Source organism: Cervus elaphus, chromosome 9 (genome assembly GCF_910594005.1).
Source record: "Cervus elaphus chromosome 9, mCerEla1.1, whole genome shotgun sequence".
NCBI lineage: Eukaryota > Metazoa > Chordata > Mammalia > Artiodactyla > Cervidae > Cervus > Cervus elaphus.
This window is the reverse complement of record NC_057823.1, coordinates 60,582,855-60,603,442: the sequence shown is the minus strand read 5'-3', so window position 1 is coordinate 60,603,442 and position 20,588 is coordinate 60,582,855. Positions and strand designations below refer to the sequence as shown.

General features: G+C 38.8%; 1 protein-coding gene across 1 annotated transcript; it reads right to left on the bottom strand.

Moving 5' to 3' along the window:
* Positions 1 to 16,857: 16,857 nt before the first annotated feature.
* Positions 16,858 to 20,149, bottom strand: LOC122700806 (serine protease inhibitor Kazal-type 14-like). The gene is made up of 3 exons (XM_043913847.1): positions 20,102 to 20,149; positions 17,862 to 17,998; positions 16,858 to 16,903 (listed from the first exon to the last, which is right to left on the bottom strand). The coding sequence occupies exons 1-3, from the start codon at positions 20,147 to 20,149 to the stop codon at positions 16,858 to 16,860; spliced, it is 231 nt and encodes a 76-aa protein (XP_043769782.1).
* Positions 20,150 to 20,588: the final 439 nt, after the last annotated feature.

Genomic DNA, 20,588 nt, shown 5'->3' with positions numbered 1-20,588 from the left:
CCTGCAGGGGGCTCTTTACCAGCTGAACCACCAGGGAAGCCCAGAGGATAGAGATCACCAAGAGAATAAGTATAGGTAAAGTTCAGATTTGGTCCAAGGCTGAAACACTGCAGCACTCCAGTGTTTTTTGATCAGTTGATGAATAGGAGTTTGCAAAGACTAAGATGAAATGTCCAAGAGAAAGTTGTGTTGGGAGCCTAATAGGGAGAAAACATATATGAAATGTTCTTGATTTGTAAAATGAAATGAGAATTAAAACCACTGGTTTTTGCAACGTAGAGGTATCTCTAGTCTTGATGCTAACAGTCATGAGAGTAAACATTGGAGCAGGAAATGGCAACCCACTCCAGTATTCTTGCCTGGAGAAACTCATGGACAGAAGAACCTAGAGGGCTACAATCCATGGGGTTGCAAAGAATTGTACATGACTGAAGCGACTTAGCACACACACAGTAGACTTTAGGGAAAATAGAAGGGAGTAAACTGGAGTCAGTCTATGTAGTCTACCCTTTAGAGATATTTTGGTCTAATAGGAAGAAGTTAATGAAGAAAAATGAAGGAAGATGGAGAGTCCAGGAATTATTTCTTTTCCTTTTTTTTCCTCTTTCTCTGTATATATTTTTATGAGAGAAAGAACAGGAAGTATATAAACTATTGGAAAAGGTCCAGAAGAAAGAGTAAATTGATAAATATTGATTTTATCAGTACTGATAAAATTGCTAAAATAATATTTTGAGAAGACAACAGTGGAGGAGATAGTGTACAAAGATGGAGGAACTGGTCTTTTTTAACAAAAATTTTTATTTACTATGTACAGCATGATGACTTGATATGCATATAGAGCAAAATGATTGCTATGTTCAAGCTAATTAATACAGTTAATTAGCACATAGCTAACATTTTTTTTAAAAGATGAGAGCACCTGAAATCTATTTTCTTAGCAAATTTCCGATGTTCAGTATGGTATTATTAACTGTGGACATCATTGTTCTTAATTTCTAGACTTATTCATCCTACATAATTGCAATGTTGTGCTCTTTGACCAATATCTCTGCATTTTTCCCCACCTCCCTACCCCTATAACTTCCTTTCTATTCTCTGAATCTATATATTTAGCATTTTTAGATTTCCCATATAAGTGTGATCATACAGTATATATCTTTCTGTGTTGGGTTATTTCACTTAGCATAATATTCTCCAGGTTCATTCCTGTGGTTGCAAATGGCAAGAGTTCCTTTTTAAGGCTGAATAATATTCCATTGTATGTATATATGTGTGTGTGTGTATATATATTCTACAGTTTCTTTATCCACTCATCTGTCAGTGAACACTTGGATGGTTTCCATATCTTGACCACTATGAGTAATGCTGCAATGAATATGGTGGGTATAGATAACTCTTTGAGGTGCTGATTTCATTTCCTTTGGGTATACATTCAGAAAAGGGACTGATGGATCATATGGTAGTTCTGTTTTTAGTTTTTTGAGGAACTTCAGTACATTTTTCAGTAATGGTTGTACCAATTTGCATTTCCACCAACAGTGTACAAGAATTCCCATTTCTCCACATCTTCACCAACACTTAGCATCTTTTTTAGATAGCCATCATAACAGGACAAATAGGTATAAGTTGATATCTCATTGTGCTTTTATATTTACATGATGAGAAGGGGTGGTCTCTTAATTATTTTTTTAAATGTTTTGTTGAAGTAAAATTGATCTGTAATAAACCACACACATGTAAAGTATGCAATTTGATATTTTGACATTTATATATATGCATAAAATCAAGCATCGTGATAATAAATGTACCCTCTATCATCCCTAAAGTTTCTTCATGTCTTACCAACCCTAGACATTGATATGCTTTCTCTGACTATAAATTAGTTAGCACTTTTTTAAAAGAAATGACATAAATGGAATCATATGAGCTATATTCTTTTGGGGGGCAGGGAGGAGTCTGGCTTCTTTCACATACCTCAGTTTTTTAGATCTGCCCCTTTGATTTCCAAATGTATGTTTTTGATTGGCTTATTTACTATCTGTATATATTCTTTTTTGTGTCTATTCAAATTTTCTGCCCATTTATATTTGTTCATTTGTTTCCTTGTTATTAAGTTTTGAGAGTTTTATATGCACTAAATTCCACTCTTTCATCAGATACGTGCATTGTAAATATTTTCTCTAGTTTGTCTTATCTTTCTTGAGTTTTTTTTTTAAAGATTTCAGTTTTCATGAAGTTCATGTTACAAATAGTTATTTTATGGATAATGCTTTTGGTGTTGTGTCTAAGATTTTTAGCTAAGCCAAAGTCACAGAATATTTTCTTCTAAAATTTTTATACTTTTAGAGTTTAGTTCTTGGATCCATTTTGAATTAGCATTTGTATGTGATGTAAGCTGTGGGTTGAAGCTCATTGTTTTTGCTTAATACATCCAATCATTCTAGCCCCGTTGTTGAAGATTATCATTCTCCACTGAATTGCCTTTGCATCTTTGTTAAAAAAAAAAAAAAAGTTACCTAAATGTGTATGACTCTATTTCTGAATTCTCTATTCTGTTCATTTTATCTGTTTGTCTCTTCTTCCTTTAATACCACACTGTCTCAATTATTGTAACTTTATAATAGTCCTAGAAACCAGTTAGCTTTCAAATGTTCAATACTGTTTTGACTTTTCTGGGACTTTTATATTTTTCTCAAAAATTTGTTTCTTCAATGTATAGCACATGAAAAATGTTAATCACATTTTCCTAATAGTTCCTATTTTGATGCTGTAGAAATGGTATTATTTTTCATTTAAATGGCTGATTATTTCCTCTTAGTATATTGAAATAGAATTTATGCTGTGTTTTGTTCTTATACCTGCTACCCTTGCTTAAACTCATTAGTTCAAATAGCTTGTTTTACAGATTCCATCACTATTTCCTACTAGGTGATCATGTTGTCTGCAAATAGAGACAATTTTTTTCTTTTCTTTTTTTTTTTTTTTTGTATTCTCAAATTTTCTCTTCTGCTTTTTTATTTAAATTTTGTATTGGGGTATAGACAATTAACAAACAATGTTGTGATAGTTTCAGGTCTACAGCGAAGGGACTGAGCTATATTTTATTAGTTACTTTCCTATCTGGATGCTTGATTCTTTTCTTTCCTTTCTTTTGGCTGTTTTTTGCCTTATTACACTGACTAGAATCTCCAATACTATATTGAGTTGAACTGTTGAGAGCTGAAACCCTTGTTTTGTTTCTGTTTTTGGGGGGGAAACATTAGGTTTCTCATAATTTAAGTATGATGTTAGCTATAGATTTTTCACACATGCCCTTTACCTGATTAAGGAAATTTCATTCCATACTGAGTTTGCAGAGAGTTTTTATTTTATCCAGAAATATATATTACTAAATTTGCTAATATTTTATGGAAAATATCCATATATTGATTTTTTTCTTATAATATCTTTGATATATGGGTAATCCTGGCCTCAATAAAATGAGTTAGAAAGTAGTCTTTCCTCTTCTGTTTTGTGCAGGAAAGTGTGTATATTTGGATTAGGTCTTCCATTACATGTTTAGTAGAATTTATCTTTGATCCATCTGGGCCTGGAAGTTTCTTTATTGAAAAAAAATTTAGATAGGACTATTTACATTATTTGCTTCTTTTGGAGTGAGTTTAATTTGTGACTTTCAATACATGGTCTATCTTGAATTCATGTGCATGGAATACATTCATCATATTTTCTTATTATCCAAGTAGTATCTGTTAATTTCCTCCACTGTTTCTGATACTGGTTATTTTTTATTCCCCTTCTGCCCCCAACATCCCCCTCCCCCCTTTTTATTGGCAACTATTTTAAAGAAATGGCTATGGTTCCACTGACTTTTATGTGTTGTTTTTCTTCTTTCAGTTTCACTGATTTTTTCTATCTTTATTATTCTCTTCCTTCTACTTGCATTTGATTTTATTTACTTTTCTGTTTCCTGTTTCTTTAAATGGGAAACCTAGGTAATTGATTGGTACATTTCTTTACTTAAACCATTAAATGCTATACATTTCCCTCTAAGAATTACTTTAGATTCAACCCATAGATTTTGATAGATTGTGTTTATATTTCATACTGTTAAAAACAGTTTGGTTATTCTATAACTCATGGGTTATTTAGAAACCGTATGCTGTTCAACCTTCAAATAATTGGGGATTTTGTGGGCTATTTTTCAGCTATAGACTTCTAATTTAATTTCTTATAGAGTGAGTTTAATAATTTGTGAAAAAAATCATACATTGTATGATTTATGCTCTGTTAAATTTTTTAAGATTAGTTTTATATCCCATGACATGGTCTATCTTGGTGAATGTTTATATGCAACTGAAAAAAATTGATATGATCTGCTATTGTTCAGTAAGTGCTCTATAAATATCAGTTATGACAGTTTGTCTTGTGTTGTTCAGGTCTTCTATACTTTAAAAAAAATGTTATTGGAATATAGCTGCTTTACAGTGTTTTGTTAGTTTTTGCCGTATAGCAGAGTAAATTAGCTATATGTATACATATATCCCTTCTTTTATGATGACCATTTGGGTCATCACAGAGCATTGAGTAGAGTTCCCTGTGCTATATAGTAGGTTCTCATTAGTTATCTATTTTATAAATGAAGAAAAGATAGAGCTAAGCCGTGTCTGACTCTTGCAATCCCATGAACAGTATCCTGCCAGGCTCCTCTGTACATGGGATTCTCCAGGCAAGAATACTGGAATGGGTTGCCATTTCCTTTTCCAGGGGAGGTCCCTGACCCAGGAATTGAATCCAAGTCTCTTTCATTGCAGGCAGATGCTTTACTGACTGAGCTACGCAGGAAGCCTTTTATACATAGTAGAATATATATATCAATCCCAGTCTCCCAGTTCATCCCACCTCCTCTCCCCCTTTGGTGTCCATACATTTGTTCTCTACACCTGTCTCTCAGGTATTCTGTACTCTTAACGATTTTCAGTACACTTGTCTGATCAATGACTGAGAGTAATGTTGACATATCCAGTTATATTTGATAATTTTAAAAATTCCTTCTTGGGAGTTCTGTTGATTATTGCTTAATATAGTTCAGTGATCTAGTTTTAAACGTACACACACCTAGGATTGTTATTAGGTGAAAACACATCTATAATTGCTTCCTTTCTGTTGTTGCTCAGTCACTCAGTTGTGTCAGACTCTTTGCAACCCCATGGACTGCAGCATGACCGGCTTCCCTGTCCTTCCTCATCTCTTGGAGAACACTCAAACTCATGTCCATTGAGTCGGTGATGCCATCCAACCATCTCATCCTCTGTCGTCCCCTTCTCCTCCTGCCTTCAATCTTTCCCAGTATCAGGGTCTTTTCCAGTGAGTCAGCTCTTTGCATTAGGTGGCCAGAGTATTGGAGTTTCAGCTTTAGCATCAGTCTTTCCAATGAATATTCAGGACTGATTTCCTTTAGGATTGACTGGCTTCATCTCCTTGCAGTTCAAGCGACTCTGAAGAGCCTTCTCCAATACCACAGAAAGCAAAAGCACTAATTCTTTGGTGCTCAGCCTTCTCTATGGTGTAACTCTCACATCCATACATGACTATTGGAAAAACCATAGCTTTAACTATATGGACCTTTGTTGGCAGAGTCATGTCTTTTAATATGTTTTTTAACATGCTTTTTAATATGCTTTCTAGGTTGGTCATAGCTTTTCTTCCAAGTAGCAAGCATCTTTTAATTTCATGGCTGCAGTCACTGTGCTCAGTGATGTTGGAGCCCAAGAAAATTAGGTCTGTCACTGTTTCCACTGTTTCCACTTTCCCCATCTATTTGCCATAAAGTGATGGGACCACATGCCATGATCTTTGTTTGATGTTGAGTTTTAAACCAGCTTTTTCACTCTCCTCTTTCACCTTCATCAAGGGGCTCTTTAGTTCCTCTTCGCTTTCTGCCATAAGGGTGATGTCATCTGCATCTCTGAGGTTATTGATATTTCTCCCAGCAATCTTTGATTCCAGACTGTGCTTCATCTGAGCCCCTGGTGGCTCAGATGGTAAAGAGTCTGCCTGCAGTGCAGGAGACCCAGGTTCGAGCCCTGGGTCGGGAAGATCCCCTGGAGAAGGAAATGGCAATCCACTCCAGTATTCTTGCCTGGAGAATCCCACAGATGGAGGAGTGTGGCAGTCTACAGTCCATGGGGTCACAAAGAATCAAACATGACTGAGTCACTTCACTTTCACTTTCTACAGGAGCCCCAGGTAATTTTGGCAGTGGGGAAAAGGTGATTGACTCTGTAATAGATACTACTCTCCTTTGTAAACTAACTGCTCAAATAACATTTGGATTCCCTGATGGCTCAGATGGTAAAGCGTCTGCCTGCACTGCAGGAGACCTGGGTTCAGTTCCTGGGTCGGGAAGATCCCCTGGAGAAGGAGATGGCAACCCACTCCAGTACTCTTGCTTGGAAAATCCCATGGATGGAGGAGCCTGGTAGGCTAGAGTCCGTGGGGTCACAAAGAGTTGGACATGACTGAGTGACTTCTCATTCTTTCTTTCTTTGTGCTTCATCCAGCCCAGCATTTTGCATGATGTACTCTTCATATAAATCAAATAGGCAATGGTGAATGGAATTGTTTCCTTAATTTCTCTTTCTGTTTACTCATTGTTAGTGTATAGGAATGCAAGGGATTTCTGTGTGTTAATTTTATATCCTGCAACTTTACTATATTCATTGATTAGCTCCAGTTTTCTAGTGGTGTCTTTAGGGTTTTGTATGTAGAGGATCGTGTCATCTGCAAACAGAGTTTTACTTCTTCTTTTCCAGTCTGGATTCCACTTATTTCTTCTTCTTCTCTGATTGCTATGGCTAAAACTTCCAAAACTATGTTGAATAGTAGTGGTGAGAGTTAGCACTCTTGTCGTGTTCCTGACTTTAGGGGAAATGCTTTCCATTTTTCACCATTGAGGATAATGTTTGCTGTGGGTTTATCATATATGGCTTTCATTATGTTGAGATGTGTTGAACAAGTGGAATCAAAATGTTATAACTTTTTAGTTAGGAAAAAATTCATAAGTTTTCTAAAATATGTATTATACATATATATGTATATAAAGCTTTTCTACTATACTTGATAAAGACTTGAGAAAGAACATCAAGAAAAATGAAGAGATGGAGAAACTGGAGAACATAAATGAAATGGGAGCACTAAATATGAAAGAGAAAAAGTGAAACAAGCTAGGTAAAAGCAAAAGATCATCATATAATTCAGTTGTCTTTAAACATGACTGCTCATTAGGAACACATCTGGAGCTCTGAAGAAAAAAGCAATACCTGCACATTTGTATTTTTCAAAAAATTGCAAGATAATTCTGATATGCGTGTGGATTTTAAAAAGTAATTACAGGTTTTTCTATTAGGTCCTAGTTTTGGTGGTATAGAGTTCTATTATTTTTCTTTTGACCAGTCATGATACAATGGTATTGAGTAATAGTTACATAATCACAATAGTAAAAGATGTGTATCACTTTCCACAATCAGTAATCAGACAAAAAATAAAAGATAATTACAATTGCAAGTCATAATGAGAACATGATTAACTTAACAATATAAAATAATTACATACAATTTGGTTGGGGGGGGAGGGTCATGAAGAGTGATGTGGTATGTTAAAGTGCATATATGCACATGTTTTCATACACCCAGCCAGTCTGTTTACATTTAAAGTAATTATTCAAGCTGTTTTTAGAAAAGGCAGAGGAACCAGAGATCAAATTGCCAACATCCACTGGATCATTATAAAAGCAAGATAGTTCCAGAAAAATATCTATTTCTGCTTTATTGACTATGCCAAAGCCTTTGACTGTATGGATCACAACAAACTGTGGAATATTCTGAAAGAGATGGGAATACCAGATCACTTGGCCTGCCTCTTGAGAAATCTGTATGTTGTCAGGAAGCAACAGTTAGAACTGGACATGGAACAACAGACTGGTTTCAAATTGGGAAAGGAGTACGTCAAGGCTGTTTATTGTCACCCTGCTTATTTAACTTATATGCAGAGTACATCATGAGAAAAGCTGGGCTGGATGAAGCACAAACTGGAGTCAAGATTGCTGGGAGAAATATCAATAACCTCAGATATGCAGGTGACACCACCCTTATGGCAGAAAGTGAAGAAGAACTAAAGAGCCTTTTGATGAAAGTGAAAGAGGAGAGGGAAAAGTTGGCTTAAAGCTCAACATTCAGAAAAGTAAGATCATGCCATCTGGTCCCATCCCTTCATGGCAAATAGATGGGGAAACAGTGGAAACAGTGTCAGACTTATTTTGGGGGGACTCCATAATCACTGCAGAAGGTGACTGCAGCCATGAAATTAAAAGACACTCCTTGGAAAGAAAGTTTTGACCAACCTAGACAGCATATTAAAAAGCAGAGACATTACTTTGCCAATAAAGATCCGTCTAGTCAAAGCTATGGTTTTTCCAGTGGTCGTGTATGGATGTGAGAGTTGGACTATAAGGAAAGCTGAGTGCTGAAGAATTGATGCTTTTGAACTGTGGTGTTGGAGAAGACTCTTGAGAGTCCGTTGGACTGCAAGGAGATCCAACCAGTCGATCCTAAGGAGATCAGTCCTGAGTGTTCTTTGGAAGGACTGATGTTGAAGCTGAAACTCCAGTACTTTGGCCACCTGATGCAAAGAACTTGGAAAAGACCCTGATGCTGGGAAAGATTGAAGGTGGGAGGAGAATGGGATGACAGAGGATAAGATGGTTGGATTGCATCACCAATGCAATGGACATGAGTTTGGGTAAATTCTGGGAACTCGTGATGGATAGGGAAGCCTGGTGTGTGCAGGCCATGGGATTGCAGAGTCGGACACGACTGCGTGACTGAACTGAACTGATGATCCTATTATAATTTTCTTAATTGTTTTGGGTTTATTTTCTGTAAGTCTTTTCCTTCTCTTGTGTTTCCTGCCTAGAGAAGTTACTTTAGCATTTGTTGTGAAGTTGGTTTGGTAGTGCTGAATTCTCTTAACTTTTGCTTGTCTGGAAAAGTTTTGATTTCTCCATCAAATCTGAAGGAGAGTCTTGCTGTGTAGAGTATTCTTGGTTGTAGGTTCTTCCCTTTGATCACTTTAAATACATCATACCATTCTCTTGTGGCTGGTAGAATTTCTGTTGAGAAATCAGGTGATAGCCTGATGGGAGTTACCTGGTGTGTTATCTGTCATTTTTCCCTTGTTGTTTTTACCATTTTATCTCTGTCTTTAATTTTTCTGTTTGATTACTGTGTGTCTCGGTGCATTCCTCCTTGGATTTATTCTTCCTGGGACTCTGTGCTTCCTGGGCTTGGATGACTATTTCCTTTCCCATTTTAGGTATTTTTCAGCTAATATCTCTTCAGATATGTTCTCAGGTCCTTTCTCTCTCTCTCTCTCTCCTCCTCCTGGGACCCCTGTAATGTGAATAGATCCCAGAGGTCTCTTAGGCTGTCTTCATTTCTTTTCACTCTTTTTTCTGTATTCTGTTCTGTGGCAGTGATTTCCACCATTCTGTCCTCCAGGTCATTTATCCATTCCTCTGCCTCAGTTATTCTGCTATTGATTCCTTCTAGTTCTATTATTCATCTCTGTTTGTTTGTTCTTTAGTTCTTGTACGTCTTTGGTAAACATTTCTTGCATCTTCTCAATCTTTGCCTCCATCCTTTCCCTGAGATCCTGGGTCATCTTCATTATTATGAATTCTTTTTCTGGAATGTTGCCTATCTCCACTTCATTTAATTGTTTTTCTGGGATTTTATCTTGTCCCTTCATCTGGGACATAACTTTCTGCTTTTTCCTCGTGGTTAACTTTCAGTAAAATGGTTTCTGTTTTAGCGACAGTGTGACTATGCTTCTTCTTGCTTCTTCTGTCTGCTGATGGGTGGGTTTGCACTTCCTCCGTATTAGTTGCTTGGCCTTAGGCTACCCAGCCTTGGGGTCTACAGGCTCTATGGTAAGGTTAATGGTGATCTCCAAGAGGGTTTACACCAAGGGGGACATTTCAGTGCCCCTGTTCCTGTGGTGAGCCCCTGCCAACCTGTGCCCCCACAGGAGGCCCTCAACACTAGCAGGTAATTTTGGTTCTGTCTCCTGTGGGGTCACTGCTCCTCTCCTCTGAGTCTAGGTACACGCAAAATTTTGTTTATGCCCACCAAGACTGGAGTCTCTGTTTCCCATAGTCCTCTGGAAGGCCTATAATCAAATCCTGTTGGCCCTCAAGGCCAGATTCCATGGGCATTACCATCCCTTGTCAGATCCCTAAGCTGGGAAGGCTCATGTGGGGCTCAGAATCTTCACAATAGTGCAAGAACTTCTTTGGTATTATTGTTCTCCAGTCTGTAGATCATCCCTCCAGTGGGTATGGGATTTGATTTTATTGTGATTGTGCCCCTCCTACCATCTCGCTGTGGCTTTGTTTTTGTCTTTGGATCTGGGATATCTTTTTTTTTGGTGGGTTCAAGCATCCTCCTGTCGATGGCTGTTCAATAGCTAGTTGTAATTTTGGTGTTCTTGCTGGAGAAGATGAGCACACCTCCTTCTAATCTGCCATCTTGGACTGGAAGCCCTTGACTTTTTTTAAAAAAAAAATCTGTTTACTAGCTTATTTGAGTGATTACTTTCCAGTTTTGATTTTCTGTAGATTCTTCTTTTCTATTTAGAGAAGATCTTTTGATATTTATTTTATTAACAGAATTGACAATGTTGTATTCTTTTAGGTGTTGCTTGTCTGGGAAATTCTTTATTTCTCCATCTTTTCTGAATGATAATTGTGCTGGGTAGAGTATCCTAGGTTGCATATTTTTCTCTTTTAGAACCTTGACTATATCTCACCACTCCCTTCTGGCCTTCATAATTTTATAGGGATTCCATTGTAATTAACTCTTTGTTTTTCACTTGTAGCCTTTAGAATCCTCTTTGTTTTTAAATTTTGCTATTTTTATTATAGTATATCTTGGTGTACATCTGTTTGGGTTTATCTAGTTTGGGACCCTGTATGCTTCCTGTACCTGGATATGTTTCCTTCTTTAGGTTTGGAAAGTTTGGGGCCATAATTTCGTCAAACACATTTTCAACCCCCTCTTCTCTTCTCCTCCTGGAATCCCTATTCTGCATAGCTTGGCACACTTTAGATTATCCCATAGGTCTCTTATATTGCTTTCATTTCTTTTTTTTACTTGACTTTATGTCTTCTGTTCTGATTGGATAATGTCCATTATTCTGTCTTGTGTGTGTGTGTGTGTGTGCACACGCATGCCTGTGTGCACTAAGTTGCTTCAGTCATGTCTGATTCTTTGCAACTCCGTGGACTGTTGCCTGCTAGGCTTTTCTGTTCATGGAATTCTCCAGGAAAGAATACTGGAGTGGTTGCCACGTTCTCCTTCAGGGGATCTTCCTGACCCAGGGATCAAACCTGCATCTCCTGCATTGAAGGTGTATTCTTTACCCACTGAGCCACCTGGGAAGCCCATTCTATCTTGCAAATCACTTATTTATTCTTCTGCATTATTCAGTCTACTGTTCTTTATCTTTAGCTCAGCTTTTATCTCTGAGAATGAACACTCTAATTTTTTTTGGTTCCTTTTTATAGTAATCTGCATTTCTATCAATAGTCCTTAATTCCTTCAGTATTTTCATTATCTCCTCTTTGACCTCAGTGTCTGTTAGAGGTCTGTTTCATTTTATATTCTTTTAGGGAAGTTCTCTTGATATTTTAATTGGGAGTGTTTCCTCTTCTTCCTTTTACTTACATATCTCTTGCTGTATGAGTTTGAGAGAAATTATTATCTCCTGTGGTCCTGGAGGGCTATTTTTCTGTAGGAGTATTCCTGTGTGAATTGAATATTTTTTAATGCAAGGACTACTTTTAGCATGGATGCCTCCCACCTCTCTCCTCTGTGTCTGCTGGCTGTTATCCCCGTGATAGGAGATGTGACTGGTGTGGTGCTGACCAGACCCTGCACAGGATATCTAGCAGGGGCTCCTCTTGGTTCTGTGGTTGTCACTGCCCTGTCAGGGGCTGGGTCTATTCCCTAGCTGTGGGAGTCGAGGCCCCCAGATCTGTTTCTGAGCTGCATTTCTTCACTGTGGTGTGAGGTGGGTGGGATTGGAGTGCTCCCTCTGGGAAATGGGCCGCTGAGTATTCCTCTGCCACAGCTGTTCACTGATGGGTGTGCTCTGTGGTGAAACCTGTCGTGCGTTGTGCAGGCTCACAAAGTACTGTTGACACTGCTCTTGGCCCTTGCCTCAACCGTGGGAGTGCCAGCACTTGGCCCTGGTGTCCCTTAGGCGTTGTTTCACAAGGCCACCAGTGCAGATCCACTGAAGTCCAGGCCCAGGACTGTAGTAGTCACGCATGTGAACCCACTGTGGCCCACAACTGCTAAAGCCAGACCCGTACCAGCTACTGGAGCACCTGTTGTCCACTTGGATGTCTTGCAGGTGCTGAATTTACAAAGCCAGTGGTGGAGGTGTAAATCTGAGGCTGACATAGTCACAGAGAGACATTTTGGCCTTGCTTCCTAGGTTGTGCAGCCCCTTGGACTCAGCCATGGTTTTAGTCCTGCCTCTGTGCTTGGGCAACCCACTGGCATTTGCTCCCAGAACCCACCAAGGTGACATCTGGGATGTGGGAGCCTGCTGAGGTGGGAGCGCTTAAGGCAGTGGCTGGGGCTTGCTGTCCCAGAGCCCATGGAGGCAGGGCTGACATGTGGAGAAAGAAGCTGCTAAGGCAGCCCCACCTCGCTTTTTGCACGCCACTTCACAACGGTGCTTTGCTTCTGTGGCAGTCAGGTGCTGTTTCCACCCAGACTCCTGTTTGCAGACACACCACACTCCAGCCTCTCAGGCTGTCTTCACACGGCCAACAGCAGTCCTCCCTGGGTCTGTCCTCTCAACCCCAGTTTCAACACCCAGTCCCCTCCTGTACCCGCAGATGCATGTCTCAGGCTCGGGTGTGCAGGGCAGTGGCGTGACTGTGTAGGTCCCTCAGTTCTACCTACCGTAAACTAGTGCTGTGCTCGCTGAGCCTCTGAAGCTCCCTTTCTGTCCTGGCTGATCTCCCTGCAGGTGAGGGGTCTTCCTGAGATGCAGGGAGCTTTCTTCTTTTTAAGCTCCCTCCCAGAGGTTCAGGTCTTGTCCTGCTTCCTCTCTCTCTCTCTTTTTTTTTTTTTTCATTCATCTTTCCTGGTTACATGGAGCTCTTTCTAGTCCTTTCAAGTGTTTGAGATCTGCTAGTGTTCAGTAGGTGTTCTGTAAGAATTGTTCCATTTGTAGATGTATTTATTGATGTATTTGTGAGAGGAGGTGAGTTCCACATCCTTCTAGTCCAACATCCTGACTGGAGCTCTGTATTATCATCATTTGAAGTGGTGAGAAATATGTAGCTCATTGAGCATTAGTAACTTGCCACTAAATCACATTTTTGGTATCTATGCATTGGCCCTGAAGTGAAGTGAAGTCACTCAGTTGTGTCCGACTTTTTGCGACCCTATGGACTGTAGTCTACCAGACTCCTCCATCCATGGGATTTTCCAAGCAAGAGTACTGGAGTGGGTTGCCATTTCCTTCTCCAGGGCATCTTCTCTACCCAGGGATCAAACCCAGGTCTCTCCCACATTGTAGGCAGATGCTTTACTGTCTGAGCCACTAAGGAAGTCCAGGTCTCATCAAAGTTATTGATTTAAACAGCAGTGTTTTACTGCCACCTTATGGGCAAATAGAGTTTGTTAACAAAATCCTTCAAGAGGATTTCAACTTACGGTCCAAGTTGAAAAAAGTGTCTTATAAGTCATACTAAGATGTTTGTATTATAACTCACAAAAATAGTGCTTTTTAAAATAGATCATATTTAAATAATTATAAATGGAGGCAGAGCTATGGATAGGAGAAGAGATTGGAGGCTGAGGTAATAGTTATAAGAATATAAAAGGAACTCATGAAACATTATGAGCACTTGGACTAAATATATGGGTTTAGTTTATGGGTTTAATTTATACTTAAGATGAAATAAGGACTAAGCAAATTATATATTGAAATTGAGTTCGAGTGAGAAAGGACTCAAGAGTAAGTAACATTAACTTTCAATAACTCAAAGCATATGGAATACCACTTTTAGAAAGGAAAAAATAGCACTTACATTAGATAGATTGATTTTAAAAATTCTGAGCCAGTGAAATGAAGATGTTAGTACCCGATACCAAGAAGATGGGTACAATCTCATGGTATGAAGATGTGAGCAATGATTATATAGGCAATGGAGATCATCAAACAGAGGAAGTGGGGATAGGTAAAGAGAAGATAGCAAGGACTGACCAACAATTAGAGGATAAAAAATAAGGGAACCATATAGAAGAAGGCCAAAATTCAAAATACCTTCCAGAGAGGGCGAGCAAAATAACACAGGCAGTGGTTGTCAAAGCAAGGAAGGCCCTTTCATGTTGACAATGGTATAGTATTTATGGAAATCATCATCTTTTAGGGGTTGCCCTGAAAGGAAGGAAGTCTTATATTTAGATAAATATGCTGAGCTTCTTTAATTTTTTTAAAATGTCTACTATCAAATGACAGAAAAAATACTATTACGAAAGTTCTTTTTGCTGTTGTATGTAGCAAATTTAAGTAAACGTGTTATTCACTAGGGTGTGGGGGGAATTGTATTATTACAGAGCACAAACTTATGCTTCAGAGTCCTTAGAAAAATTAAAATAATGACATTGTATTCTAGGCTTTAGAAGGTTTCCAATTAAAACATGAAGATAAAAATAAACCTGACTTCTACTTTCAGATAATAAAGAGTAAGAGAAGCCAGTTATACTGTCTACCTGAAAAGACAAAAAATTAGGCAAGATATATGAAACAATGACACTGTCTAGTCAGGCAAAGAAGAATGCTGAAACCTGAGAGATGGGAAACAAATCTGGTAAGCTCTGTGGTTGGCCTTGGTTTCTGCATTGTGAGAGATCTTAGGAAGAGGTAAGAGGAACTCTGATAGGGCAGGTGGATTACCTGAATTGGGAAGATAGAGCAGAGAGGAGAGAGACCAAATTGGCCGTAGCTTGTGGGACCACAGCCCTGAGGAGTTGGACAGAAAGCACATCAGATTACTGATTTGTGCTTTTGTGTGTGAGGAAACTACCCAGGGCTAAGAAATAACTGCCAGAGAGGATTAGTGATAACAGAGCCTGGTCTCATACAGGGCTGGTAATGGTGCTTGTTCCTATTAGCCAGACCAGAAAGCCTTAGAATCCATGGTGCCTTGAGTAGAGTCCTCCAAAGTGTCTTTTCTCAGTAATGAGAAGTAATTAGCCCACTTAGTAGTACTGCACTGGCCCCATCTAACTCTAAAAAGCAAAATTTCAGAGGATCATAGTATTTCCAAATAACTGAGCTATATCTCAAACAAAGCTCAAGAATAATTCTAAAAATACCAAAGTATTCAGAACCAAGCAATGTAAAGTTCATAATGTCTTATATCCTAAAATATTACCTATAACAAGAAGTAGCCAACTCAGAATGGACACAGATAATAGAGTTAGAAAATAAAATCATAAAAATAGTTATTGTAACTGCATACCAGATATTTTAAAAGTTATAAACATGGAAGATATAAATCAAACTTGTAGAGATAAAAATTAAAATGAGATGAAAAAGCTACTGAATGGCATTAATTGCAGATCGATGACTACAGAAGAAAAGATTTATGAACATGAAATCAAAGCAATCGTGTTGGGAAATAATCCTGCCTGGAGTTCTTGGTGTTCCTGTATGGCCCAGGACTCAGAGCAGTGGAAACTGATACTCTGTAAAGGTGGAGACTCTCTGATTTTCCCCAGAGCTGTTTGCTTTTCCTATTTTAAAGATGACAGACCTAAGGTGATTGCTTCCTTTTTACTGGACCCATGTGTCCCCCTTGTAATCAGTAGGTAGTTAAGCTCAGAGAGCCAACACAACATATAAAGAATCTGATAATAGCCTTATAGGATATTCAGAGTCAAAAGAGATACTGTTTCCCTGGCCAATAGGGAGCGAGCTGCTGAGGGAAAGAGAGTGTATATTAGTCGTTTTTCCGTATTAAGTGTGTAGGTATGTCTGTGTGAAAGAGAGAGAGCAGATAGAGAGAAAGGATTGAACCCAAAGAACAATGTCCCCATATGTTTCAGAGGTTACAATGTGTCAAGAGAACTTAAGAAAAAGACCAATGATCAATGGGACATTCATGGATACTATTAATGTAGACCTCCTTCTATGAAGAAAAGAGAGGGGTGGTGAAAATATAGGACCCTGCCTACCTAAGCCAGACATGCATGAATGACTCTGCTTCAAGGCTGAGTCTGAAAGTGAGATTGTTTCATGTGGAAAGGAGACAACAGGATGGCCATGAAGAGCACAACACCCCACATTTCCTATTAATTTTTTTTAATGCCAAAGGAATATGGAAGAAATTTCTGTTGTGTTTTTGGGAAACAACCAGGAACCTTCACATAGATTACTCCATGGTTTACAGTATCAGAGATCTGATTAAGCTCCATGTTTGTTATTGACCTTTGGCTCAAATGTTCATTTTGTTCTACTTCTGAGACTTGAGACACAGATCTGACACCCAAGTTACATGAGACTTTCAGAAATGTTTCTTTATTAGGGCGAATATGGAAGGCCGTGAATCACTGAGGGGAGAGGTCTGAAGAAGGACTCTCTCTGATATAAGCTCAGTGGGGGCAGTTTTCTGTCACTAAGAACACATGCAAGGAGGGGTGAGTTGCAGGAGAAGGGTTTCTCAATGGAAAGAAAATGAAAGGTCTTCTTTTCACTTCCAAGTCCACTCAACTAGCATTGTCCATCATGTAGAAATCTGATTTTCCCCCGAGATTTCCTAAAGAAAGAATAAGTATTTTATTAATAGAATTGTCAGAACTACAAAAATACTTGTAAAATTATCTGTCACCCTTATTTTATATTTGAGGAAACTAAAAGCATAAAGGATATTGACTACAGACAGAATCCAGGTTATTGGATTCCCTACTCTGTTATCTTCCCATCATGCTAAGATGCCACTGAAGATATTATGCCGTATACTATAATATCTCTGAAAATTAAGTTATTTAATCAGGCCTGAGCTTGTGATATATGAGGCATATCAGTCTTTAACTTATTCTGTCAATGCTCTTACACTTTGGCTAAATTCCTCAATAGTGGGGATGGCCTAGAGTTTACATATTCCTGTCATTGCCCTTTGTGAAAATTGCAAAATTATTATTGGATAGAGGCCTCCAGTCTGATGCTATGGGGAGAGTTTTTCTCCCTGAAAACTGGACTGTCATATACAGAGATCGACCCTGAAGCCCCACATTTTGTGAGAACTGAGAGTCTAATCACTGATAATCATGTTCCATAAATCCAAAGACTAAGCACTGACTCTTTACCAAAGGCCCCAAACTTTATGGTCACCTTATCCTAGTTCAGAATTTCAGACACATGAGGTTGAAGATATCTGAAAGAAGGAAACTACAACTTATCTTAAAACCAAAGAATTTCAAGGACTCAAAGGGATATTTGAAACTTCAAGTGAAAACAAATCTGTCAGTTGGCTTATGGGAATGTGAGGGCTGAGAGAAGAAAGAGCCCAGCAAACCCTCCTGAGTACAGCGAGTCTGCTTTCTACTCAAGAGTGCTCTGTGTTACCACACATTCTCCTGAGTGGGGGCTGATTGTTATCTGAGCATACTGGAGCAAATTCCTGGCTTCATAGCTGTCGTACTTGGTAGAAGAGATTGATAGTAATTGCCTGGGACTAAGCTTTTTTGTTGTATTTTTCACCCAGTAGTACTCACATACTCTCAACACACAAGATGCATGGGTTGTCATAGGTTATCAAATTGTTGCCACAGATGGGTTGGTATAAACCAGGGCAGGGATTCACTGTTCCCTGGAACCAACTGAAGTCTACTTTCTTATATGGACATTTCACCTGAAATCGAGTTGAAAACAATGATACAATTAGAATCACACTTATAGAGACCTCTGGACTTCACTAGGAAAATTTAAATGTGGGCTCGTAACCCAGTCTGCCAGCAGCTCTCCAGCTCCCTTACGCAAAGCAAGTGGACAAGAACCTAAGTATGTCCTTTCAGCTAACAACGCGATGCCCTCCTTGTCAGGATCTCCTGAAAGGAACAGAGAAAGGAGGCCTGCTGTGTTCTACTGGGAAATGAAAGTGTGTGTAAACAGGACAGATTTGGGAATTCTTACCTGGGGAAATTCCATCAACAAAGGAGCCTAGCAGGCTATAGTCCATGGGGTTGCAAAGAGTCAGACACAACCAAACAAGAACAAACTCATTCTACCTTCAGAGCTCAGGTTATGATCTACTTTCTCAGAGATATTTCTCAAAATACAATTCCAACTTTCCATTCTCTTTAATACCTCTAATCAGTGTATAATAAAGCATTTGTATGATTATTTGACTAACTGCACACCCCAAAGAACTATAAGTCCATAACGGTTAAGTCTGTGTCTGATTAGACTAACCTTTATGTGAGCAGCACATATATTGGCACTTAATCATTGCCCTTAAATATGTGCAAAGTAAGATATAAAATAGTTCAAACAGAATGAGTATAATCAAATAATAGCAAGAGTAGCTAGTACCATCTGTAAATACAGCTTTTTTTTCCTCTTTATAGTATGGTGTATATATTCCTCCTATTCTGAAGAGAATATGAGCCTGTTCATGGTGAGCAGACCATCATCTGCTGTATAATGGTGTAGCCGCTCCCTCAGTCTGTGTTCCAATCTCACAAGTCTTCTGTGACTCAAGTAGGTAAATCCTCCTCACTGCTCTCTTCCTAGGTGATTCCTTTTCTCCATTCACATCTGATATCCCCATGCCCAAGAAGTCTTCACCGATCACATTGTTGACTGTAGTATCTCTACTTTCAATAGATATTCTCTGTTGTACCATCCTATTTTATTTACAAAATTTACTACAAATAACAATCCCTCTCTTCCTGTTTTCTGGCTATTTGTAAGTTTCATGAGAGAAGGGAATCTGTCTTTTTTTCCTCAATATTGTATCCTCAGGCACAGCACAGATGATAAATATTTCTTAAAGAAACTAAGAAAGAAAGAGTAAGTTTATTTTTGTTTGTAAATTGATGGACAAGTGAGGGACTATTCTTACTGGCAACCTTCAGAAGAGGAAAAGTCTAGGACTGAACTCTGTGAGACTAAAGTGTAAATCCTGGACCGATTCTACAGACTCTTTGGCTGGAGTTATAGCCCCTGACAGGTTCTGCACTCTGATCTATGGGTCCCCTGAAGGCTAAGCTGCCCTCAAAGCACCTTTGTCACCAGTCAACTCATGAATGCATTTTTTTAAGAAGTAAAATTTAAAATTTACTAGTGAGGCTAAGCTTGAAGTGCAGATGCTCCTAAATGAAGGAGTACAGGAACACTCATCTACATGAGAAAACCAAAACAGTTTTTCATTTCTCCGTTTCCCTGATTTATTAAACACTTATTTTACCTCACAATATATTCAGTGCTCAGAAGTATAGCTGCAAATGAAAAAGGTACCTCCATCACTTTGCCCTCATACAAGTTGGAAACAGACTCTGGGGCTCTGTTCAGAGATAGCCTGTTGCTTCACGTATCCTCAGTCTATATGTGACAGTTGGCGTTTGCCATCACAACTCCCCTAGGCATTCTCTGCATCTTGTAGGGCAATTAGGAGCATACTCTTCATCAAACTGCAATCCCCTCCAGAGAAGAAACCATGCAATGCTCAAGTCTATGGGTGTGTAAGAACCTGCCATGCCCCCTGGCAACTGCCAGTGTCCACAAGCATTTTCCAGGCACTACGGAGGGTTCTGTGGTGTACCCATGACCAAGTCTCAGCTTGGGTCCCAGTTGGGATTACTCTCCTATGGGCTTCTGTACCTACAGCATGCCTGCCACTTTCATGTGTCTGAAACTTGAAGAACATCAGTTGCCTCAGTAAAGTTCTAAGACAGTAATTCCAAAGAAAACTCAGGTTCGAGTTTCGTTCCTAGGAAATTTGGAGGAAGATTACCTTAATATTTCCATGTGGTGGCCACCAGTGTGGAGGGCCTGAAACCATAACAAATGAAAATAGTTACAGAATTGGGTGTCTGATAAGTCATATAGCCTTAATCTGTTGACAGAATGTAGTTCTAATGTAGTACCAAGAAAGCTTGCAACAATGAAAACATTGTTTCATTGATACATATATTCATTCATTTTCTTAAAATGTGGGGTAACTCTTTTACTCCTGGTAGATAATCAGCAGAAGACTCTACAGATGCATCACTGCCAGTCCAGTGTACCAGATAATTGCTTTGATTAACTAATTAGCCTGGGCTTGAGAAGATTCAGAGCTGACAGCCAGTATATGAAGGAAATTAAGAAATGCTAGAAAAATTTTTATAATTATTTGTGTTTAATTGATTGATCGCTTTACAATAGTGGTTTGATTTCTGTCATACATCAACAGGAATAAATCATAGGTGTACATATGTCCCCTCCCTCTTGAATCTCTC